This window comes from Hylobates moloch, unplaced genomic scaffold, assembly GCF_009828535.3.
Source record: "Hylobates moloch isolate HMO894 unplaced genomic scaffold, HMol_V3 SCAFFOLD_5, whole genome shotgun sequence".
NCBI classification, from domain to species: domain Eukaryota; kingdom Metazoa; phylum Chordata; class Mammalia; order Primates; family Hylobatidae; genus Hylobates; species Hylobates moloch.
In genome coordinates, this window is record NW_026652280.1 from 61,564,752 (window position 1) to 61,590,641 (window position 25,890).

A 25,890-nucleotide genomic window follows, 5' to 3' on the forward strand; every position below is an offset into this window, starting at 1 on the left:
CGGGAGGCTGAGGCAGGAGAATGGCGTGAACCCGGGAGGCAGAGCTTGCAGTGAGCCGAGATCGCACCGCTGCACTCCAGCCTGGGCAACAGAGGGAGACTCTGTCTCAAAAAAAAAAAAAGAGAGAATAAATATTTCAGTAAGGAAAACAAGGTGTTCTTTGTAGTTCTCCGCAAAAAGAAAGATTCTTGGGGATTTGGATATCTGAATTTCAGATTTGGTTTTACCACTAACTTGATTTTAATAAATAATAGCTGCTATTATGAGCTTGTGCAAAAGTTCAGAGGAGGAAAAAACAATGATCATTGAATTCAAATATCTACAACATTCTAAATTAATTTCCAGTGTTTTCCAGTGTAATATGTTAATGCATTTTATTTAATTGCAACCTATGTTGTGTTTGCCTTCTTCCACTTTATATGATATGTTTCACTATAGTTGCCAGGTTTGTCAGTGTTAACCTCTTTCAGTATTTCTTTCTTTCTTTTTCTTTTTCTTTTTTCATTTCTTTTTTTTTTGGGGGGGGGGGGGTGGGACAGGGTCTTTCTCTGTTGCCCAGGCTGGAGTACAGCGGTGCTATCTCGGCTCACTGCAACCTCCGCCTCCTGGGTTCAAGCGATTTTTCCACCTCAGCCTCCCTAGTAGCTGGGATTACAGGCATCTGCCACCACATCTGGCTGATTTTTGTATTTTTAGTAGAGATGGGGTTTCGCCATGTTGGCCAGGATGGTCTCGAACTCCTATCCTCAAGCAATTCACCTGCCTCAGGCTTCAAAAGTGTTGGGACTACAGGCGTGAGCCATCATGCCCGGGCACAGTATTTCTTGTATCCTGCTGTACTCAGGGCATAGTTTGTTTCTTATTGTCCTATTGCTGCAGGTTTCAATAGTCTCCTTTTTATTTGCCTCTATGTCTATCAATTTATCTTCATTTTATGACTCATCACTATCATTCCCCCTTATTATTAAAGATTAATAATTGTTTCTTTCTTTTGGATTGTTTCCTTGGTGTTTTCTCAAAATAAGATTATCCAAAATTCAATGTTTGCATTCTTCTTCTTTTCTTTTTTTTTTTTTTTTTTTTTTTTAAGATATAGGGTCTTGCTTTATTGCCCAGGATGCCCTGAAACTCCTGGGCTCACACCGTCCTCCTGCCTCCCCAGTAACAGACTACAGGCACACACCACTTCCCTGACCAACTTTCAATATTTGCATTCTTTGACTTAGTGAATCTTACTATATATGGCCAGACGGGGCTGTTGTTAGGAGACACTGATGAATAGTTGCTTTATCTCTGTTGCTTTTTGTCCGCCAAACTGCAAGCAGGGCTAAACAATGTCTATGAGACTCTTCGAGCACAGAGATGTTAATGAAAGTAAAGGACAACATTCAGGCACTGCTTTGAGAATAACATCAGATGATATGATATCATATGATATCACCATCCAACAGCTAATGGGTGGATCTTGCTAAAGTGGTTTCTTGTGGTTTTACTGTATGCAGTCAACTCTTGGGGTGTGGCTGCAGTTCACTAATATGGGAATGAAGTGTTCATATGATAAAGCGGATAATGAATATTTCCCCTCAGGGTGAAAGAGACCATTGGTTATCTAATAGGTGCCATGTACATATTATTTTAACAGCTCTAGGAGCTGTTCTTCTTTATAGATGAGAGGATTATAGTTCACAGAAGTTAGTTAACTTGCTCAAGGACAGACAGTAAATAGCAGAGCCGGAATGCAAGTAGAGGTCTATTTGACTACAAAGCCCATACTCTTTTCTACTGTACCACAGTACTTACCTACAATTGTGTAGTGACCTGTAAGTGAAGGTGTACATGTATTTTGTAGGTACCTTGTTTATTGTCTTGGCAGAATCTGGCTAAAGGTAGAAAATGTTCATTCATGTCCAACTTTTTCTTTGTAACAGATAATGAACCCAGCCAAGTCTCAGAGCCCAAGAAGACTTTGTCCCCAACTGGTACAGCACAACCAAGCTGGGGGGTAGATCCAAAAGAGGGGCCTCAGGAACTTCAGGAAAAGAAGATACAGGTGCTAGAGGAGAAGGTTCTTCGACTCACAAGGACAGTTCTTGACCTCCAGTCTTCCCTTGCTGGAGTGAGTGAAAATCTCAAACATGCCAGTCAGGATGATGCCAGCAAAACACGGGCACCAGGGCTCAGCAGCCAGCACCCCAAGCCTGACACCACTGTTAGTGGAGACACAGAAACGGGCCGGAGTCCTGGTGTCTTCAACACTAAGGAATCTGGCGTGAAGGACATCAAGTCTGAATTGGCTGAAGTCAAAGATACTCTAAAGAACAAAAGTGACAAGCTGGAAGAGCTGGATGGAAAAGTGAAGGGCTACGAAGGGCAGCTCAGACAGCTCCAGGAAGCAGCCCAGGGCCCGACGGTGACCATGACAACCAATGAACTCTACCAAGCCTATGTGGACAGTAAGATCGACGCCCTGAGAGAGGAGCTCATGGAGGGCATGGACAGAAAGCTGGCTGATCTGAAAAACTCGTGTGAGTACAAGCTCACTGGCCTCCAACAGCAGTGTGATGACTATGGGAGCAGCTACCTAGGAGTGATAGAGCTCATAGGGGAGAAGGAAACAAGCCTGAGAAAAGAAATAAATAGCCTCCGAGCCCGGCTACAGGAGCCTTCAGCCCAAGCAAATTGCTGCGACAGTGAAAAGAATGGTGACATTGGTCAACAGATCAAGACATTGGACCAGAAAATTGAGAGAGTTGCTGAAGCCACCAGAATGCTGAATGCAAGACTGGACAATGAGTTTGACCGCCTTATAGTTCCAGAGCCAGATGTGGACTTTGATGCAAAATGGAATGAACTCGATGCAAGGATCAATGTGACGGAGAAGAACGCTGAAGAACATTGCTTTTACATTGAGGAAACCCTTCGGGGGACCATTAATGGAGAGGTGGGTGACTTGAAGCAGCTTGTTGATCAGAAAATACAGTCTCTGGAAGACCGTCTGGGGAGCGTTCTCCTACAGATGGCCAACAACACTGGTGCAGAGCTCAGTCCCCCAGGGGCAGCAGCCCTGCCAGGGGTGTCAGGGTCAGGAGATGAACGGGTCATGATGGAATTAAACCACCTGAAGGACAAAGTTCAAGTTGTTGAAGACATTTGCCTGCAGAACATCCAGGGAAAGCCTCATGGGATGGAAGGTGCCTTGCCAAACAGGGAAGACCGCGCAGTACGCGACAGCCTGCACCTTTTGAAATCTCTCAACGACACGATGCACAGGAAGTTTCAAGAAACCGAACGAACCATCCAGAAACTTCAAGAGGATTTTAGTTTTCTTTATTCTCAATTAAACCACACAGAAAATGATGTGACTCATCTTCAGAAGGAAATGAGCAATTGTAGAGCAGGTGAAAACACTGGCATGGGTGGGTTCACTAAGGTGGGTGAGCAAGAAAGGACAGTGGACACCCTGCCATCCCCCCAGCACCCCATGGCTCATTGCTGCAGTCAGCTGGAGGAGAGGTGGCAGAGGTTGCAGAGCCAGGTCATCTCGGAGCTGGATGCTTGTAAGGAAAGCATGCAGGGGGTCCAGTGGGAGGTCTCCATGGTGGAGGGCAGGGTGTCTCATATGGAGAAAACTTGCAGCAAGCTGGATTCTATCTCAGGAAATCTTCAGAGGATCAAGGAGGGGCTCAACAAGCATGTCAGCAGCCTGTGGAACTGTGTCAGGCAGATGAACGGAACGCTCAGGTCGCATTCCAGAGACATTTCTGGCCTGAAGAATTCAGTCCAGCAGTTCTACAGCCACGTCTTCCAGATTTCTACTGATTTGCAAGATCTGGTCAAATTTCAACCATCAGCAAGTAAGTTGAATCTTACAATTCTATTTCTTGTATTTCTTTGCGGCACGCAGCAACATTTTTAAAATAATTTTTTGTTCATTTTTGATATTGTTGAAACTTCATCAGGTAAAAATGTGACAGTATTATGCTAGATTTTGGACAGTTTACGAAATTAACTAAATGTCATCAGGCCTACCCAAATGTGGTTCATGGATTGGTGCCTGAATTATTTGGTGCTGGGTAGCAATGAGAAATATATATATTCTCAATGTTAGTATTTAGGAACTTCTAAAATAATTTGACAGACTGGTCGCAGTGGCTCATGTCTGTAATCCCAGCACTCTGGGAGTCAAAGGAGGGTGGATCACCTGAGGTCAGGCATTCGAGATCAACCTGGCCAACATGGCGAAAATCCGTCCCTACTAAAAATACAAAAATTAGCTGGGTGTGGTGGCACGCGCCTGTAGTCGCAGCTAGTCAGGAGGCTGAGTGGGAGAATTGCTTGAACCCGGGAGGCAGAGGTTAAGGTGAGCCGAGATCATATCACTGCACTCCAGCCTGGGCAGCAGAGTGAGGCTCCATCTCAAATAAATAAACAACATTGTAGCATTTAAGCACATGATCTATATATTTTACAAAAATATCAGTTCACAACACATTGAAAATAAAAAAGGAAAACTTGTTCTTCCCACAGACGGATGGCAAAATATTATCTGTAGAATCAGGTTGGTGAGCTCAGAGCTGGGGTCAGATTTTTGGCATAACAGCTTGGGGCAGTGGGTGTTGCCCTCTCTTCTACCTAGGGAGTCTCCTACGTACCTCTCTTCAAGCATCACTTTTTATCTGTGTCATTATCATCTTCAGGGCTTAGCTGATGGCAGATAGGATGCTGTCATATTTGTTTCCAGACACAGACAGCAGGACCGTGGATGAGAGCAGTTTAGGGGCAGGAACTATCTAAAGCTCCATAGTGCCTGGATCCAGGAAGCTCAGCAGTAGTGCTGAGAGCAATGCTGGCTACACCTTAGGCACTCAACAAATGTTTGTTGAATGAATGAATGTGAATGAATGAATAATATATGTAATAAGATTTTTTTGTTACTTGGGGGTGCTAAATGCAGCCTCCTTAAAGGACAGAGCTTCTCTTGTACCTGGGTTTGTACTCTGAGACAGCCTCAGACATGAGCCAGCCCTCTCTAGCTGGAGTCCGGGCGTGAAAGGAAGGAAGAGGGAGCTCGCGTTTTTTAATACTTTCTATGTACAGCACTGGCTTAGTCCCTTCAGGGGGACTGAATCTCATCACCGTCTCACAGAAAGGCTGTTTTCCAACAGGGAAAATGTGCCCAAAGTCATGTGGCTGTTCAGTGGGGGAGCCAGGATGGGAACCAGGCCAGGCTGCATCCAAGAATTGTTTTCTTCCAGTCCAGCCACGATGACTGTGTCTCCCCCAGAACTGAGCGCAGACTTACTTGGTCCACGGGGACTTGTTGAGGGGCCTGCTTTGTGCTAGAAGGAGCCTATTTCCTGACCTCCTCCTCCCTGTTTTCTTTTCTCCCATCCTTGCCTTTGGTACTTTTACCTCCCCGACCTGGTTCCGCTCCGGGTGACACAGGCCCTTGCACAAGGAACTGAGATTTCACGGCCTCTGTGAGCCTTGGGATTGTATGATCAAGTCCCAGATGAGACATAAAACCCAAGGCAGGGCAGGCTAGAACATGGGAAGCACGCAAGCACTGGCCTGGTTAGGGAGAGCCAGGGCCAGGTCCTGGCAGCTCAGGAGGGTGGAGAGGGTCCGAGGTAGGTGGGAAAATGCCCTGGATGTCCGCAGAGCACTGTGCTTATCTTGCAGATGACGAGTCACCTAGGCCCAGGAGGACCAGGAATCTGGCCCCCATCCGAGTGTCCAGCCCACTGCACCTCACTATTTATAACCCAGCCCCTCTCCCACTCCAGGGCCACTCAGCTCCTCTATCTCTGGAATGTTGAGTAGAGGTCACAAGACCATGTATGTGTTCATAGAATGATTGTCCCTTGTGGTGACAACGCTGTCTGGTCTGTGTCTTACAATAACAGATTGAATCAGATATTTCCAGTTGATTTGGAACTCCCTGGTGGCGTGGGAAGTTGTGTTAACATTTTCACATTTGTCTGTTGCAGTAGGAGTTGGGGGGTAAATCCTTTTAAAAGAGAATGTGCCATACAAAACATTATCCCTTTGGACTGAACTCATTGTGGTGAGTGTAGACTGCATGGAGTTTTGAGAATTTCATTGATCGGAAAAGAGCTAGAAATAAACAAGCAGAGCCTCCTCTGCCCTTGTCTAGCATCCAGGTCTAGGAGACCTGGAACCTGAGTATCAGAGGTGCATGGGAGAATCTGGAGCTAAGGTCACAATGAAAGTGACATGTCAATCAGTTAAAAGTCAACAGAATGTTTACTGAGTGCCTACGATGTGCAAGTCTCTTGGGGGACCTAGAGATAAGTAGGCATAATCCTTACGCTAAAGCATTTGCAATCACAGTGGGAAAGAGACTCATAGGTCTGCAGAGAGATGAATGAGATTGTTTGTGGCATAGCAGTGTATCCCTTTAGTTCATAAGCTCTTATTGAGCCCCTATTACATGATAGGTGATGGCTGTGTGGGGGAGTATGTGGATAAAGGACAGTCTGATGGGGAAACAAGCAGACAGATGGTCACAGGAATGAGGTGAGCATGAGCCACCTTGCATGTTCAGAGAAGCACCCACAGTGGAAGTCAGGGAGGGATTCTCAGGAGAGACCCCTGAGCTGAGCCCTCAGTGTAGGTATTTACCGAGCAGAGTACAGAGGCTGATGGGGTGAGGAATAAGGTGAGATGAGAGAAGCTTCCAGGAGGAGGTGTTACTGGATCTGATTGAGGGATGGGTGGGATTCAGAAAGCAGGAGGGGAAGACATTGTGGATTAGCTATTTATTGCTTTATAACAACCCATTCCAAATCTTGCTGGCTTAAAACAACAAAGATGTATTAGTTTCCATTATTCTGTAGGTCAGGAACCCCAGCAGGGCTTGGCTCAGCGGTTCTTCTGCTCTATGTGGCATCAGCTTGAGTCGCCCACTCAGCTGCATTCAGCTTGCGGTTGACTGGAAGGTCTGTGAAGACTCAGTCATTTGTCTGGTGCCTCGGTGCTCCTCCACCTGGCCCCTCTCTCCATGTGGCCAGCCTGGGCTTCCTCACAGCATGGCAGTCTCAAGTAGTCAGACTATAGCGACAGGCAAGGGAAAGTGGAAGCTACTGGGCCTGCCACAGGCTAGCCCAGAGCTGGAGTGGCATCACTGCCACATTCTATTGTCAAAGCAGGTCTGCTCTTGAAGGGTGATGTGGCTGGTATGTTTGGGGAGGGAAGGGGGATTAATGGTGGTCATGATATCTACCACAGTGAGCACAGGTCCAGAGGTGAAGATGTGTGATGGTTTTGGACCAGTAAGCAGATCGCCAGACCAGGAACACATGCTGTGGTGTTTCTACTCAGCCTGTTGCCCTCTTCACAGATCCTGTTTCCTTTGGAAGCATCACTGAGGTGAGGCTGAATTATCCAAGAAGCAGCCAACAGGGGAGAAGAAGGGCCTTCAGCTGATGCTTAAATAGATCTAAGTCTCTTTTGTATCCTTCTGTTAAGGACATATATATATAGCATATGTATATATTGCATATATATAATGAATAAATAAATATATATATATATATATAAAATTTTTTTGAGATGGAGTCTCCCACTGTTGCTGGGGCTGGAGTGCAGTGGCGTGATCTTGGCTCACTGCAACCTCCGCCTCCTGGGTTCAAGCGATTCTCCTGCCTCAGCCTCCCAAGTAGCTGGGATTACAGGTGCCTGCCATCACGTCCAGCTAATTTTTAGTAGAGACAAGCTTTCACCATGTTGGTCAGGCTGATCTCGAACTCCCGACCTCAGGTGATCCACCCATGTCAGCCTCCCAAAGTACTGGGATTACAGGCATGAGACACTGCGCCCAGCCAGATATACATATTTGAGACAGGATCTTGCTCTGTCGCCCAGGCTAGAGTACAGTGGTGCAGTCACAGCTAACTGCAGCCTCAACTTTCCTAGGTTCAGGTGATCCTCCCACCTCAGCCACACAGGTAACTAGTACTACTGGCACGTGCCATCGCGCCCAGCTAATTTTTTTGTTATTTATTTATTTTTTTTTAGAGATGGGTTTCACCACGTTGCCCAGGCTGGTCTCAAACTCTTGGACTCAAGTGATTCACCTGCCTCAGCCTGGGATTCAGGCATGTGCTGTAATTACATGTGCTGGGAATTACAGGCATAAGCCAGCGTACCTGGACAATTTTTTTTTGGAGTTGGGGGTGGGGGAACAAAAGGTCCACAAGTCTGGGCACAGCGGCTCATGCCTGTAATTCCAGCACTTTGTGAGGCTCAGACGGGTGTATCGCTTGAGCCCAAGAGTTCGAGACCAGCCTGGGCAACACAGGAAGTACCTGTCTCTACAAAAAATACAAAAGATATATACTTTTAAGAAAATGGTCCAGGCAGAGGAAACAGCATTCTCAAAGGCTATGAGGAAGCTCTTTTGAAAAACCCAGAATACTGTTATGGCCAAGTGTATAAGCAAGGCAGAAAGGTCATCAGCAAAATGAGGTCAAAGCGAGGGTAGGAATGAGATCAGGCAGGCTTTCTAGGCTGTGATAAAGGAACTGGATTTTAAGTACCGTGAGAAACTATTGAAGGATTTTGAGCTGGGGAGTGATTACTTCCGTTGAAATCTCAGCTCATCCATGCTTGTGAACAGTGGAGGATTAACTAGTGTCCTGGACTTGGTAATCACTCAGGAAAATTACCTATTACTTAAACCTTCCATCCTCTAGAATGGATGTTTAATCAATTCATGTCTGAACTTTTCACCCTTTCTCTACGTGTAAACCCCCAGGCCTCCAGCCTTGGGAGAGTGAGAGAGGGCCTGTGAATACAGCAGACACAGGGTGAGGGGCCCTGGTGGCTCCGGGGATGCTGTAGATGGCCACGGATTTTTTTGTTTTTCTTGCTTTCCCTTTCTTTTTCTTCTTTTTAAAATTGGGGTTCAAATAGACCGTATAAAAAGCTTTAGAAATGGTTGGGCGCAGTGGCTCACACCTGTAATCCCAACACTTTGGGAGGCCAAGGCAGGAGGCTCACTTGAGCACCGGAGTTCAAGACCAGCCTGGGCAGCACAGTGAGATCCTGTCTGTACAAATTAAAAATTAGCTGGGTGTGGTGGTTTGCACCTGTGCTTCCACCTACTCGAGAGGCTGAGGCAGGAGGATCCCTTGAGCCCAGGAGTCTGAGGCTGCAGTGAGCTATGATTGCACCACTGCACTCCAGCCTGGGCAGTACGGCATAGTCCTGTCTCTTTATAAAAATACAAAAACAAAACCCTAGAGATCTCCCTCTTCAGCATTCACAGCTTCATGTATCTCATGTATCAATAGTTTTTTTGAGCAGAATCTCATCACTTATGAACAAATTAGGTTATAAATGGAAAGGAGGCTCGAGGCCCTTTATTCCCTATGCAATGTAGCCACGGAGTTGAGCCCTCCTTCCCGGATGGACTCACTCCCATTTTCACAGGTGCGGGGAGCATCAGGCCTTCACACTCTCTCAGCAGGATCCTCTTTTGTTCCTTTTCCCCAAGTTGCTCAGCCTTACCCCCACTAGAGTCTGCATGACTCATGAGTGATTCATAGGGAATTACTCACAGGTATCCCCATGAGTGGGGGTGTGTCCTGGCCGCAGAGTCTGCCTCCCAGGCATTGGGTGACCAGCAGAGGCTGTCTCCCTGCCTGGGACCCAGGACTGCCCCGGCCTGCAGCCCAGTGGCAGCAGCATGTGGAGAATGGGGCAGCCCGCCCTCCCCAGCTGGCTTTAGCTTCCCCTGGCCCCACACAGAGGCTGAGCCTCAGCTGGACCCCACCTTCCCACTGTTCCTCTCCCAGTAGAGGAAGGAAGGGGTGCTGGTAGCGAGCAGGAGGGGAAGGCAGAGGGACGTAGCTGGGTGCAGGGGATTTCTCTTTCCAGATGTCACGCTTCCAAGAAGAGACAGCCGGCTTAGATGTCAGCACACTAGAGATAACGGCATCACTTCCTTTTTCTACTGTCCCACCCCTTTCTGCTCATGTCTCTGAGTAATTTTCATCATAGCATTTCTTTTAGGAGTGCTGCAGGTTTAAGCATACTATTTTTGAGTTAAGCTATAACAATGAAAAAGCACAGCCTTCTCAAATAACTATTTAACCAGAAAGCCTGGCCAGGGCACTGCCTGATGCCAGCATTCTGACCCCTTTGCCCCAACTCAGAATCAGCTGAGTTTGGGAAGAGTTTAGGCCCAAGGTAGCATGATGGACTTAGGTTCACAAAAACCGCAGCTGCTCCACTGCATCTTAGCCTTTCAGGCCATAGGGAACTTCTGACAACTCACCCCCTTTATCCTGTAGGCACCAGGTTTCTATGATGCCCTTTGGTTCGCGTAAACCGCAGCTGCTCTACTGCATCTTAGCCTTGAACTTAGAGCTGCAGTCTTCTGAGAATGGAGCTTTCCCAGAGCTGCATGCATAAATGCCTCTGGGATCTTAAAAAAAGAACTCCTCGGCTCACTCAGGAGATCGCTGCTCAGCAGCAGGGATGAGGTGAGGGCCAGGAATTTGTAATTAAATTTGTAACTAAAAAAACCGCTGGCTCTAGTCCTGGAAATTGAAGGAAGGCTACCCCAGAGGCAGAGGGATCTACCCACCCCAGGTAAGCTGTGCCCAAAAAGAAAGAGGAGGTCGGGGGGAGGGAGGACACAGAATGAACCACTGACGGACACTGCGCCACCAACAGAAGTCAGCTTTGTGTGAGCCCACTTATGGACTCGATTCCGTTCCAGTTTCTGAGGTCTCTCCTGGTGGCTTATTCATGTAGCTTTATATAGTGAGTCTTAAAATCAAGCAGTATAGATCCTCCTATGCACTCCCATATAAATTTTAGAATCAGCTTGTGAATTTCTTTCTCCCCATTTTATTTTATTTTATTTTATTTCAGATGGAGTCTTGCTCTGTCACCCAGGCTGGAGTGCAGTGGCACAATCTCGGCTCACTGCAACCTCTGCCTCCTGGGTTCAAGCAATTCTCCTGCCTCAGCCTCCCGAATAGCTGGGATTACAGGCGCCCACCACCATGCCTCACTAATTTTGTATTTTTAGTAGAGACAGGGTTTCACCATGTTGGCCAGGCTGGTTTCAAACTCCTGACCTCAGGTGGTCCATCCACCTCAGCCTCCCAAAGTGCTGGGATTACAGGTGTGAGCCACCGCGCCTGGCCCAGCTTGTGAATTTCTAAAAAAAATTTAAAAATTCCAAGAGCTGCTGATGTTCAGCTGAGTGAGCGCCTTCTCTGTTGGGGTTCTGTGATAGCAAATTACTTTCCAGCTCAAATGTATTGCCACAGATTTTAGCACACATGACTAAAGCTGTATTTATATTTCAACATTCACTAGTTTGTACTTTGCAGAAATTTAGATGCATTTTCTGTATTTAGCCCTATCCTATGAGTTTCACCATTGTTATGTCTGGAGTCTTATTATTTTGGTGTCAATATGGTCCCTTCTGCAGTGCAACTAACACAGTGCTCCCTCTTATAAACTTGAGGGCTTTTTTTTTCATTCAAACCAAATTCAAAAACAGCATTCATTCATTCATTTATTTACTTATTTATTTCTGAGACAGGGTCTTGCTCTGTTGCCCAGGCTGGAGTGCAGTGGTGTGATTACAGCTCACTACAGCCTTGAACTCCTGGGCTCATGCTGTCCTCCTGCCTCAGCCTCCTGAATAGCCAGAACTACAAGCACACATTACCATGCCCAGCTAATTTTTTAAATTTTTGTCGAGACAGAGTCTGGCTATGTTGAAAGCCTGGTCTTAAACTCTTGGCCTCAAGCGATCCTCCCAGTGCAGCCTCCTAATGGACTGGGATTGCAGGCATGAGCCACAGTGCCCAGCTCAAAAGCAGAGTTGAGGTGGACATCGACTTGGAGTAGAACTATTCCAGGGAATGCATGTTTGCCTTCTCAGCCCCAGGGATACTTTTACATGCTTGCTTGTCAGCCACCTTGGTGGCCTGCCCTCCTGTCCCGCAGGGGAGACCAACAACTGTTTCTTCGAAAAAGCCCCTTTATCTAAGCTCACCCTGGGCCCATTCAGCACCACAAGCGACAGTTTCTCTGAATTTTCTGATGAGTCCAGCATTTCTCAGGCTTCAGTCCGTGATGGTATGGGGTTATTTCCCAGGAACTAGAGCTTTGCCACTCAGCGGAGCAGTCAACTGTGAAAGCATCTTCCATCCATCCGCTTAGCATTCTGTATGTCAGCACTTTGATGCTTTTTTTAAAAAAAAGTCTCAAGTCTTGATCAGCATCTTTAAAATACTTCTCCAGTTTCAGCATTTGGTCAGCAGGTATACCTTTTGGATGGCAGGGAGATCAGATTTCACCTTCACTGGAGTTCTGATGAATTACGCTTAACATTTGCACAGTGTTTTACAAATAGCGGGGCATTAGCAGGGCACACCCACATCCATTGCTTCTTCTGATTGGCATCAATTTCTGCCTGGATGACAGGAGGGCACTGCAGGTTGAGCCCATTGCATGGACAAGGTTTCAGTGGCTTTCCCACAGCCGAGTCTCAACCACAGGCTCTAACAGCTAAGGCCAGGCTTTCTCCAACAGCCTCTGCTCTGTGACAAGACACCCCTTAGTTGCCAAGAACAGGGCCAACCCTTTCCCCAGGTCTCCTCCTGCAGCCCGGCTGCTCAGGGCTCTTGCAGAAAGCAGGGCTTCCTGGAGACAGGAGGCAACCCCTGACTCCTGTAATGAGCGAGGGTGTTAGTTCAGGGGGAAGACACTCATTTTTAGCACATCAGCCCCATGAATTATTGGGGATTTTCTTAGGAAAGTCTTTGTTTTAGTAAAAGTTGAAACTGATGTTTGGTTTTGAAACTGACTTTTAACAGGAGCTTTCCAGGAGAGGGAATGGCTTTTAATCCCTACATGTCAGGTTCACCCGTGGTGAAGCTGCGACCCTACCCAACCCATGCGGGGTGTCAGGCAGGCCTGGTGCAGTGTGGCTGGTCTGTCCCTATCATTCCTCAGGAGTTAAAACACATGAGGAGCAACCTTGGCTCTTATGAAGAATTCATTTCAAATGGTCTGTTCTTGAATTAGAAACACATGTTCAGTTCAGAAAGCAGTCGGCTGCTGGAGAGGTCTCTTTCCAGAAAGAGCAGAGTGCTATCCAGCCTTTGTTAGGACTTGGTCATAAATGTGTGCGTTCGGCACCCCATGTGATGCTGTGGACTGAGCCGGAGCTGGGAGAGGCCAGGGCTGGGGGCACCTATCCCAGTGAGACGTCGCTTTTTCATGACTCTCTGCTATGATGTGGCGGGCTGCTTTGGAGCCTTCAGCCGTCCACGGCACTCATGCACGGACTCCCCAAGGAGATCCACTGAGGATATTTGGCTCAAGCAATACCTTAGTTCATTCTTTTTCCTCTGCCTTCCACTAGTGTAACAAGTCTGGGTGTTGAGGGAGTAATGGATATATTAAAATGGATTATAGTAAAAGACAGAATGATCACTGTCCTATATGTATCAGAACTGCCTTGTTAGGACCCCAGAATGGCTATTATTTTTGGCAAAATTAGGGTTCCCAATTTAATGGCTGGCAGGAATTAGGGTGCATGGCCCATAGCACCTGTCGTAGATAGGTTGAGCCTTCTTTTATTCACCCAATACTTAAATTGTTCAATGTCAATTACCAGGCCTTGTGCTAGGCCCTGGGGATGGCAGAGAATTAAGATGCTCAAGTACTCATCAGTCAGCCAGAGAGGAAAGGTCTGAACCACAGAAAGAGCCCCCAGAGGTCCATGTTGTTTCCTGGTGCAGAGACGGGACTGTTCAAGCCTGCTGGGCCAATCCAAGAAGGCTTCACGGAAGAGGTGGTTTTGAACTGGGACTTCAGGAGCGGGTGCCGTTTCTCTCAGTGAGGGTGCTGGAAGAGGCCATTTCAGGGCTGTACATGGCAAAGGCACGAAGCCAGGGAAGTCACATGAGAGCTGGGTACCAGTGAGCATACTGATGGCAGCCAAAGGAGGCAGGAGACTCGGAACATCAGGCCGAAGAGAGTCAGTTTGATTTTTACGAGAGGTAGAGAACAATGGAAGATTTTTGAGCAGAAAATAATATGATTAGAATGCTTTCTAAAGAGGATTCTGGAAAAGGTGTGAATGAAGGATCCAAGCAATATTTCAAAATTAGAATCAGCTGGGCTTAGCAACAAATTTGTGTGTGAAAGAGCGGGAGGGGGAGACCAAAGGAGAAGGAAGAGTGAAATAGGACTCCATGTGCCTGGATGAGGGAGAACGAGGGCGGATTTCAGAGGAAAAGGGTGATTTGATGGGTTGGTGGGGACAGGGGAGAAAATAAGGGCCAGTTTGGGGGGCCTGTGTTTTGCCATTTTAAGATGCTTTGCTGACTGTAACTTATCGAGGGTTGAAGGACAGAGGAAAATTCTGTTTTCCCCTGAGTTTTTGATGGAGAGACATACGCCTGGGCTAAAAGGAAGAAACTAGTGGGGAGGAAGGAAAGAGGGGTTGAGAAGAGAGAGGAGTGATGTCAGACGGAGCCGATCCAAGAAGAGCAGGGAGGGTGGGGCTGGGGCTCAGGCAGAGGCGTGTGCCCTGGGAGGCAGGCCAGCTTCTGAGCCAGGGAGATGATGTCCAGAGAGGAGGAGGAAAGAAAAGAAAGATGAGGAGTCCACTCAAGTGTGCTTGGATTAGAGGGGAAAGGGCAGAAACAGGCCCTCAGTGTCTTCTACAATTATATTTTATAAAAATAAGTAAAATAACACTGAGAAGCTCATAATGAAAACCAGCTCCCCTGCCCCCTTCTCCATCCTTCTTCCCATGCCCCAGAGGCAGCCACATGTAACTCTTCCAGCTGTTTTTCTTTGGTACTTACCTCCGTATTTCTAAATTGATTTATCAGCGTTAGACATTGTATATTGACTCCCCTTCCTCCCAGTTCCCAACAGAGTTATCCTACAGTCCATGTGCAACATCTATGCTATGCTGAGCCCAATAGCTCTCTAAGGTTGTGTTGCTTTCCTTTTTACTTTTCTCTTAATTGGTAGTAGTGTTGCTTATATCCTATGTATCTATTTTGGAGTCTTCCTACCCTTCAACAGCCTCCTAATACAATTTTCTACATCATAAAAAAGATCATTTGTCAGTTCCATTTTTTAAAAAATTGACCTCCCTCCTGGAATTCTTGCTCTTTCTGATCTAACCTGGACTGGTTATTCACTAGACTTTTGCAATAAGGCTTTCAATCTGAGCCTGCCTTCACTACTATCCTAGAAATGTCTTTAGCCTCTCTCCCCTTTCTTTACTCTCTGTTGCTTTTTCATGGTTTACTCCCTTGTTTCAGTAGTGCACATTTCCCAATACCTTTTTAAGAAAGGGTGCGTGAGAGATAGCATTTTAAAATTTTAAAAATATTGCCTGTCTAAAAATATCTTTATTCTACTCTTGTAATTGATGGGTATTTTTGCTGGGTATAGAATTCAAGGTTGACAATTATATTCTATAATTATTTGATGACATTGTTCCCTTCTCTTCTAGTTTCCAATACTGTTGAGAAGCCTGGTGATGCCTTCCTGATTTGCAGTCACTTTTTACATTTTTTTCCCTTGTAAGTTTGTAATATCTCCTTTTTATCTTCAGTGTTCTGAATGTGGCTTGGTTTATTCCTTTTATTCAATAATTGTGCTGGGATCTTTCATTTTCTTCAGTTCTGGGAAGTTGTGTGTTTATTTGATAATTATCTCCTTACCATCCCATTACCCCTACATACCAGTTTTTCTGATCTCTTTTTTTCTGGAAGGACTTCCTAGGTTGACCCTTTAATTTTCTTATGATTTCCTTCCTATTGATCATCATTTTGTCATCATATTCTATCTTCTGAAAGATTTCCTTAATTTTTGTCTACCAACCCTTTCACTGAAATCTCTGATTTTGGCAAGTGCCTTTTTAATCAGCAAAGGCTCACCCTTATTCTCTGACTATCCCTTTTGTATAGCAATCAATTCTTGCATCTTGGATGCAATGTCTTCTACTTCTCCGAGGGTAGTTATATGTTTATTTTCTTGCACTGTGTCTGTCTCTTTAGAGTTCCTTTTCATTAGTTGGTGTGGCTTGCTTTGGTCCCTGTCGTTCACACAGGCGGCTTTCCTCATATGTCAGGTGATTTTGACTTTGGTTCACATTTAATGGGGAGACACTAGATAGAGTTTCACGACTGTGGGCATCATTATAGGGTCAATTTGAAGAATCCTCCTATCTCCAGCTAGAGGTATAAGCAAGTGGCTGGGAGCTCAGCAGAGGATGGGGACTGTGAGCCTCCTTATTCAGGGAGCAGACTTTCACTTAGTGTTTTTAGACTGGTATCTTACTCCTATCTTCCACTGTAGCTGGTATCTGCATGTTTTTCAATCCCTCTGCCTCAGTTTCTCTGTCTAACCCAGCCTTTCTCAACCAGCGTTCTAAAGAGATGTAAATCCTGATGCCATTCTATTGTTTGGAGTGAACTAACTTCTCTGTATCTAGAATGGAATTAGCTCTGTATCATCCTCAGGGAAAACTGAGAAAGTAATCATTCAAATTGTTTTCTCTTGGGCTTCTCTCATGGAACATTGGTTAGGAAAGGCTGTTGGAGAAACTGCCTCTCTCAGGGTGTTCTGGCAACCTGCCTCTGTGGGTGGAGGGGGGGCATGTATTTGATCTGCCATATTTATCTTAGTTTAATTTTTTTAATTTTTAGGTGTTATGTGTACAGAGTAGATGTATATATGTATGGGGTATATGAGGTATTTTGATACAGGCATGCAGTGTATAATAATCAGGGTAATAGGGTACCTATTATCCAAAGCATTTGTCATTTCTTTACAAACATTCCAATTCTACTCTTTTATTTAAAAATGTGCAAAAGATAACTGCTGACTGCAATCACCCTGTTGTGCTATCAAATACTAGATCTTATTAACTCTGTCTAACTATATTTTTGAACCCATCAACCATCTCCACTGCCCTTCTCCCCAGCTTAGTGAGGCTGGAGTGCAGTGGGCGATCTTGGCTCACTGCAACCTCCACCTCCTGGGTTCAAGTGATTCTCCTGCCTCAGCCTCCCGAGTAGCTGGGATTACAGGTGTGCTCTACCACACCAGGCTTTTTTGTTGTTGTTGTTGTTGTTGTTGTAGTATATTTGGAAGAGATGAGGTTTCACCATCTTGGTCAGGCTGGTCTCGAATTTGGGGGCTCAAGTGATCTGCCCACCTCGGCCTCCCAAAGTGCTGGGATTACAGGCGTGAGCCAACGCGCCCAGCCCGCTTAGTAAGTTTTAAAACAAAACTAGACAGCAGGTCGAGAGGCAGCTACTGATTTTTGTTGGGTCCTAAAGAAAAATCAAATTTGTTGCGCTTTGAAACTCTGGGCATTGTGGGCACCAGACTGATGGGGGCGGGGGGGATGGCGTTTCTTTGTGAGTGGTTCCTCAGCCAGACCCGGGTATTTTTAGGCGTCCTGTGGACGGTCGGGAGGGGCTTCCTGGAGGGCTAGTTCCAGGAACGAATTCAAAGGAGGAAAGGGCGGCAGCTTCCGGCTGCTTCCCAAGAGGGCCGGGAAATGTAAATCAGGAGGTTTCTCCGTTGCAAGTTCCTTCGGCTGGCGAAGTGAGCGCTGTGGCTGTGGCCCCCGTGGAGCCTGAGCCCTCCGCACGGCCTCAGCGCAGCCTTGGGGCCTCCCGGCAGGGTCCCTCGGCAGCCCGCGGGAGAGGCCGTGGGGCCCTGGGAGGAGCGTGTTTCAGAGACTGTGAGGGGGTCGGTGGCCTCAGGTCCCTTTCAGTCATTTGCGGTGCACCCATGGTGTCCGCGTGCTGTGAAATCGGGAATTGTTGGATGCCGGAGCCAAGAATGAGGCCGGTTTGGAAAGTGCAGCCGTCTACGCAGGAGAGGCTGGAAACCCCCCAGCCCTGGGCAGGGCTCCCTGGCGGCTTCCGGGTGGCCCAAGGCGTCCTCGGAAGATGCAGGCGGACGCCCGTGTGTCCTGCTAGCGTGACGTCGCAGGGGTGGCCGCAGAGTCCTCACGGGGACCCCACTCGCCGGGACTCATGGAGGGGACCCTGACGGGGCAGTCAGGGCTGAGGTTTCCTAATCCTGTGTGTTTCTTTTTCCCCGACGCCCAGCAGAGGAGCCCTCAGAGGCACCCTCGCCCCCGCCGCCCTCAGAGGCCCCCAAGGAGTCGCCGCAGCCGGAGCCCACCCCGCCGAGGCCCAGTGGCCCCGCAACCCCAGAGGACCCTGGGCGACGGTCGTCCGCGGGCCATCGGCCCGTCCTGCCCCAGCAGCCCTTGCTGCCGCGGCCCCCTGAGGAGAGGCCGCCCCCACCGGCCTGGCCCGGCCGGACTGCGCTGCCCCAGCTGCCAGGCTCCACCGGGGTCATCATGGAGACGGGCCAGGCCGGGCCTCCCGCAGGCGCGGGCGTGTCTGGGCGGGGTCTGCGGCGGGGCGTGGATGGCCAGACCCGGAGCGGGACCATCCCCAGCGCAGAAGGCTTTGCGGGCGCACCAGGTGAGGCCCAGGGCTGCGCGGGGAGGAGCGTGGTGAGGAGTGCGGGGCTAGCCCAGAACTTCCGCCTGAGCCTCGGGGTCTGCTGAGGGGCTTGGCGGTCCGGGGTCCAGCCTTCAGGGGGACGAGTTCAGAAATGCAGCTTTGGAAGGATGCCGAGGCCTGAGGGACCGCTCATGCTAATCCAGCACGCGGAGGCGGGGGCACCTCAGGGACAGTGCAGTTGTCTATACTTAGAAATACTGAGTGGCCCCGCCGGTTGGAGTACCAGTGCCACACGGGCAGCTCATTGATTCCCAGCAGGAAGGATCTTGGAAACCAGAAGGGTATTGGGAGCTTGGGTAGTAGCAAAGCAGGTGGCACAACAGCGTGGCTAGGCAGGAGGGCTGTCAACCACAGGCTTTGGGACTTGGGGCAGCTTTCTGAGCTCTCTGAGCTGCAGTTCCTGCAACCATAAAATGAGGAGAGTGCAGGACCTCAGAGGGTGACTGTGAAGATAGAGAAAAGCCCAGTTCAGTGCCCCACTGGGAAGTGCTCCCCATGAGTTGTGAATGTCCACACCATTACTGTCGTGGTGACAGTGGGGGTGGTGTCATAGTAGAGACAGGAGGAGAAGGAAGTGAGCATTTGTGGGATACCCACCACGTGCCAGGGACTGAACCGCATCTGGATCTCCTGCAGCCCTCCTAACAGCACTGTGAAGCCAGTGTTGTTTTACAGATGAGGAAACTGAGGTTTGTGGCTATAACAGATAAACAGATGACCCTGAATGGGGCAGGTCATGTCATCTGCCATAGATACATGCATAGAACAATGCAAACCGTGAGTCAGACCAGGCTGACCATCAGGGACATGCAGACACTGGCAGGGCTGGGGTTGTTCCCCATCGGTGTTAGCCTGGTGCACCCAAGGCCCCTGATGCCCACGGCTGTCTGGAAGGCTGGGTCACTGCTGAGAAGGAGACATTTTCTCTCACCAGCTTTCTTTTTTCTATTCCTTCTAAGACACCTGAGCTGCGGTGATCACAGCTCTTAGGCAGATGTCCTGTTTTCTAAGATAACATTTATCTTCTGTTAGTTCCATGTATCATGGATGCTTAGGCTCTCTTGGGCTATTTGTTCCCTCATTTGTCCATCCACACACCCTTCCATGCATGCAGCACTCACCCATGCATCTATCCATGTATCCCTTCCATCCGGCCACCCACACACACATCTATCAGTGTATCCACCCATCGACACATCCATCCACCCACATATGCATCCTCATATGCAGAGGCTGGGGCACCCCAGGGACCCACCCACCCATGTATCCATGCACGTATCTGTCTACCCACCTATGCATGTGCACATCCATCCACGCATCAAGCCGTGCACCCTTCCCTGCATGCATCCACTCATCCATCTATTTGTCCCTCCACTTCTGCACCCACCCATCCATGCCTCCATTTAATAAGTACTGCGTTCAGTCTAATTGAAGGTAGAGCTCTTGAACAGAACACTGCTAGAGGGCAAATGTTTGTTGGCTTGTGTGACTCTCAGTCGCAGAGAAGCCTCCAAGGCTCCAGCGCCCATCTCTTTCTTTCCTGCAGCCAGCTTGCCCTCAGTGCCCTCTTCCCCGCCAGGGATAAATGGGCTAGTGAGGAAGCAGGGACAGGCTGGTACAAATGTGCCTCTGCTTGTAGGAGGGCAGTGACAGTGGGTGCCCTTGTTCTATGTCTGTTTCTATAGTAGTGAAGACTCGATTTGAACTTGTGAGGAGCAAAGAGAAAAAAGGGGGCTCAGAACAAGGAGCTGGTGCTTAGGATCTTGTTTGACATGCCATTTCCTTTTTGCTTTTTCAGGATACCCGAAGTCACCTCCTGTAGCTTCCCCAGGTACGCCTGCTGAGAGACCAGGGGCAGGAGGAGCGGTCTCCTTGGTGGCCTCTGCCCCTCCTCTGCATTTCCTGCCTCCTCCCTCCAGGCTATTAACACAAATCAAGCCTGGGCCCAGCCCTTCCCCACCCACCAGCACTGGGACAGCCCTCTGCTGACTACAGTGGACCAAATTCCCCAAGGTTTGCTCCCCAGAGAGGGTCAGAGTCAGGCCCAAGACAAGGAATCTTCCTTCCTCCATCATCCCAGCTCATTGAGTTTCCCAAGGGGATCACTGGGTGGGCCTCTGCCCTTGTGTGGTCCTGATGAGCTTCCTGGGGCTCCAGGTTTTACTGATTTATTAGTAAGGAAGCAGCTCCCTAGATGATGATGCACCCACTGCCTGGCCTCCTAACACGTGTGCTCACAAGTGTGTGCGCGCACACACACACACGCTCATCTCATATGCTTACATGCCCAGCCTCTCACACACCCTCCTAACAAGAGTCTGTCCAGTTTCTCAGATTCCTCAGCTGTCCTGTCTGCTGATCCTCAGACAGGGAACCCTCTGGCTCTTGGGCATGAGGAGTTTGCTTCACCACTTTGGGTGAAATAAAATGGGCCTGGCACGTAGGCCTCAGTTTTCCAGGCCCTCCCCCTAGAGGACAGAAGCACGTGGGTCAATCCATTCCATCCTTTCTCTGCTCCAGGAGCTCCGGTGCCTTCTCTGGTGTCTTTTTCTGCGGGGCTCACCCAGAAGCCTTTCCCCAGCGATGGGGGCGTTGTCCTCTTTAACAAAGTGCTGGTGAACGACGGGGATGTTTACAACCCCAGCACGGGTGAGTGTTTGAAGGGAACTGATACTGTGTCCTCCTCCTACCCCAACGCAGGTGGGACCCCTCCCACCATGGCTGGCTGGTTCCCAGCGTCCCGTGGGCTCAGGGAGGATGCCACCCTGGAGCAGATGCCCAAGTGGGCCTGCACTCCTCTGCCCCACTCTGTGGGCTTTCACGCAGAACGTTTCCCGGCTCGAGGGCTGCAGGCTGCATGGGTGTGTAACATTTTCTAGTCGTGAGGTCAACACGCTAGTCCTCAGCATTCACCACTGGGGTTGCTATTCATTTTTTACGGCAGTTACGAGGGCTCTGCCGGCACAGCCCGCCATGCCCTGGCCACCTCTGATAGCCACCACTGCAGCCCTCTCTCTCGGGCTCCGACAGTCATCCTGACAACCTGGGCCAGGACAAACGGGAGGCTCCCTCAGGGTCTCCTAGTTGATGATGAACAGAGCCAGAAGAGGGACTGCGCTCCTCAGAGGGCCTCATGCTCCGCAACAGAATCCCTTCAGCTGGGAGCTTGAGTCTTTCTGCAGCGCCTGGCGTGTCCCCCTGCCCCGGGTGGTTTCTGGGGGTCCCAAGGATCATGGGTGTGGAGTTTACCTCCGGGTTCCCTGTGTGCCATCAGTGTCCACTTGGGCTGGGCTGCTCTGCCCGGACTGAGGGCAGCTCCAAGGAAAGCAGGGTCCAGGGGCGCCTGGGCCCATCAGGACAGAGCTCCCAGGCAGGTGTGGGGAGGTCCCCACAGCCCGGGGTCTTTCCTGACCTCTCTCTGCCCTCAGCAGTCACTGTTCTGCTCACACACTGTGAAGAGGGCCTCCTGGAGGGGGGTGGGGCAGTGGATTTCAGGGAGGCCTTGCCACCCATAAGCCACTGGGAGGGAGGGGGACTTGGTTTCCTTCTTGGTAGTTTTTAGCCACCCCCAGCCTCACATTTGCCCTGTCTGGTCACCGTCTGGCTAAATCCCATCTGTCCTTAGGCAGTGGCTCTTAACTGTTATGTTAGCAAGCCTAAGTTACCTGCAGAACTCAGAGAAATAAATTCTCAGTGCCCCGGGCTGATTAAGCTGGAGCTTGGCATCTAAGGTCAAGGCGAGAGGAACGCCACTTACTTTCCACCGCCGTGTAGCTTCCTCCTGGGCCCCACAGGCCTCCAGGCCTCTGCTCAGAGTGGCAGTCGCCTTTGGGGGTCAGTACATCAGTGAAGGGGAATCCATATAGGTCTCAATGCTTGCCTCCTCAGAAGAAAGAATTTGACCAAGGGGCACGAGGCAGAGTGAGACTGAGGCAAGTTTTAGAGTAGGAAGGAAAGTACACTCGGAAGACGGCCAAGTGGGTGACTTGAGAGATTCAAGTGCGGTCTGACCGGTGACTTGGGGTCTTATACATTGGCATGCTTCCCGGGGGTTGCGTTCCTTTCCTGATTCTTCCTTTGGGGGGCCGTCCGCATGCACAGGGGCCTGCCAGTGCCTAAGAGGGGGGCATGCACAGTGTTTCCTGGAGTTGTGCGTGTGCCCACGTGAGGTGTTCTTCCTGGACCAGTCAGGTGTTCCCAGGAGGTCACACACCAGTTAAACACCATTTGAAACATCATTTTTGCCTCTTAATGCGCATGCATGAGCTTCATCGCCCAACTCTGGAGATCTTATCTGGAAGCAGCTGATCATCAGCTTCAGGTTTTGTCTGACTATTGGGCGACTGCCTTTCTGTGGTGCTGGCTGCAACCAATCATTAATGTAGAGAAACAGTTAACAACTGCAGGACCATCATCTGATGGTTGCCTGACATTCCTAGTTGGGGTAGGGGCTCTCCTGCCCTGCTCCCATCTGCCTGACTGTAACAAGGCCATGCTCCCCAGGTCACTCTGCACTGCCTTGGCCATAGGGACGGTTCGTCTGCTTGGACAGGTCAGGTGGCGCTTGCAGGCAGGGACTGTGACCTATAGTCTCACATTCCCAGAGCTACCTCTTGTCTTGCATGGAGCAGGTGCAGAAAGGGAATTCTGGGTGAACTGAGTGAGGCTTCACCACAGGCGACTCTGAACAAAGGTGAAGGCCACATTCAAAACGCCAGGGCTGGTGCTGGCCTCAGGGCCAGGTACCTTAGGAAGCCTCTGGAAAGCCCTCAGTTACTTGCTGCTCAAAGTTGGGAAGCAGACTGGGTAGCCAGGCCTCTTCTGTTTTCCAGAGCAGATTGAAGGCTTGGACTCCTGACAACCACTTTTTTTTTTTCCTGAGACAGTCTTCCTCTGTCACCCAGGCTGGAGTGCAGTGGTGCCATCTCGGCTCACCGCAACCTCCGCCACATAGGTTTAAGGGATTCTCGTGCCTCAGCTTCCTGAGCAGTTGGGACTACAGGTGCACGCCACCATGCCCATCTCATTAATTTTTTTTGTATTTTTAGTAGAGATGGGGTTATCCATGTTGGCCAGGCTGGTCTCAAACTCCTGACCTCAGGTGATCTGCCCACCTTGGCCTCCCAAAGTGCTGGGATTACAGGCATGAGCCACCATGCATGGCCAGGACCACTCTTTTTAGCTCCTGGGCCCTCCATTTTATGTCCACTCTTGGCTTGTGGTCAGCGGCAAGGTCTGGTGTCCACTGCAGAGCCCGTGAGTGATGGCCATTCCTGCCAGCATTTGGTGTTGGCACTGACTCTCCTAGCTGTGGGGCCACCTACAGCTGCTTCTGCTTAGTGAATTGTGACATGTACAGATCTTTCCACCTTCCTCACCTTTGGCCACCACTTCCTTTCCCACCTTGGGCCCAGAATGTGTGTGTCATGGGCTGAGTATCAGTGCTCACTTCTGGCCATTGCCCAGTGTGGGGAGAATGGCCTCTTACAGGAGAAACCTGGCATGGCCCCTGGGGTTACATGGTGCCATGTCTGCCTCTCCCTGGGTTGGTGGCAAGCTTCGTTTTTATTGGCCCTGCCTCACGGGTATTCTGCCCAGCAGCAAGCTTTGAGGCTGACTTTAGCCTTTAGGTGCTTCCAATAAGGAATGCCTCCAAGAGGCATTCTTAGGTCCATGGCAAAAAGTGGTATGGGCTAAGGTGGCCTCTGCCTCACGGGTAGGCTGTAGGGGATGAGCATAAAAAGAAGCTGAGGCAGGCAGCCAGCTGCCATGGGAAGACAGAGATGGCTGGTCTCCCAGGCCCAGGTTAATCACTGGGGGGCCACTTACTGCCATGGCAAAGGCTGTGACGACAGCAGGTGAGCACAGGGTTTGCCTTTCTCCCCACAGGGGTCTTCACGGCTCCTTATGATGGGCGCTACCTGATCACGGCCACACTCACCCCCGAGAGAGACGCCTACGTGGAAGCAGTGCTGTCGGTCTCCAACGCCAGCGTGGCCCAGCTGCATACTGCTGGGTACAGGAGAGAGTTCCTGGAATACCACCGCCCTCCAGGGGCTTTGCACACCTGCGGGGGCCCGGGGGCATTCCACCTCATTGTGCACCTGAAGGCGGGAGATGCAGTCAACATCGTGGTGACTGGGGGCAAGCTGGCTCACACAGACTTTGACGAAATGTACTCCACATTTAGTGGGGTTTTCTTATATCCTTTCCTTTCCCACCTCTAAGGTGACTGGGGAGATGTCAGGGGAAAGATAGTTGTAAAAACTCTAAAGCTTTAATATATTCGGTTTTGTATGTAATGGAAGCACGGGGCTAGAGTTTCCACATATGCCCACCACCTGTCCCCAACATAAAGGCCTTCCCTCACTGTTGAGGCCACCATGCCTTACTGCATCCAGCCAGGCTGCAGAGAGTGAGGCACACGGTGAATGTGGCCACTGACTTTTCTGCCACTCTAACTGGACAACTGGAAGACTTGGAAAGGCCTCCACCTGTATCTACACTCCGAGGGCCCTGGATTGGGCCTGGGCTTGCCACAGAGGCTCCGTCTGACTGTGGGCTGGGAGGAGGGAGGCAGGGGAGAGCCGGCCACTGTGGCTGGTCTTTACTGCAGGGCAGCACTGTGGCCAGCTGTCTGTCTGTACACTGCACGCAGAAGTTTAAACACTGAAGTGCCGAAGTGGCCCGGGCCGCCACACAGAGACCCCGACTTTAGTTTGGGCTGTCTCCTGCTTGGCTCACCATTGCCGCCTGGGACTTAGCCTGCTCAGGCGGGCCTTGGCCCAGCTGCAAATGGGGATGCGTTAGAGACTGTTCCCAAAGCTTGCTGGGCTCCTTAAATGGCATGTACAATTTAAGTGGAAAGACAGGGAGTGTCAATAAAGATGTAAAGCCATTTCCAGTTACTTTTGTTAATTTAAATGTGGTCCCTTACAGATTGGGAGTTGTTGCTAAAAAGCAAACTTAAGAAATTTCTTGTTTCAAAAAGGGCTACAGAAAGTAATCTTGAGTAAAATTAATCTCAGCTACAAAACTGTTACCCCTCCGCATCCAAGCTGTACACTTGGGTTTTGTTTCTGGCTTGTGAAGACGGACCAGATGTGCACGGAGGTCAAGGCCCCATGTCATCTGCAGCTGGAGTGGCTCCTCTGGGGATGCTGCACTCAGACCACAGCAGCTGCCCAGGCTAACTCGATCCCTGCTGCTTCACTGCACCACCAATCTCCAGCAGACAGACACAGCTCGCTGAGCTCTCGGGTTTCTAAGCAGCAGGAGGCTCAACCTAACGCTGGCCACACACTGACAGCTG

The 25,890-nt window shown here is 49.6% G+C and overlaps 1 protein-coding gene across 2 annotated transcripts in view; it reads left to right on the forward strand.

Annotated features, from left to right (window-relative positions):
- EMILIN2 (elastin microfibril interfacer 2) overlaps nt 1-25,499 on the forward strand; it is a 66,554-nt gene extending 41,055 nt beyond the window's left edge. Inside the window, exons 4-8 of one of the 2 annotated variants that reach the window (XM_058438575.1) lie at nt 1,929-3,854; nt 18,153-18,536; nt 20,377-20,409; nt 21,099-21,227; nt 24,468-25,499. In XM_058438575.1, coding sequence (XP_058294558.1) covers nt 1,929-3,854; nt 18,153-18,536; nt 20,377-20,409; nt 21,099-21,227; nt 24,468-24,805 — 2,810 coding nt within the window. In that variant the 3' untranslated portion in view covers nt 24,806-25,499. The remainder of the gene's footprint in view (nt 1-1,928; nt 3,855-18,152; nt 18,537-20,376; nt 20,410-21,098; nt 21,228-24,467) is intronic. The other variant, XM_058438576.1, reaches the window with a different exon arrangement.
- Nucleotides 25,500-25,890: the final 391 nt, after the last annotated feature.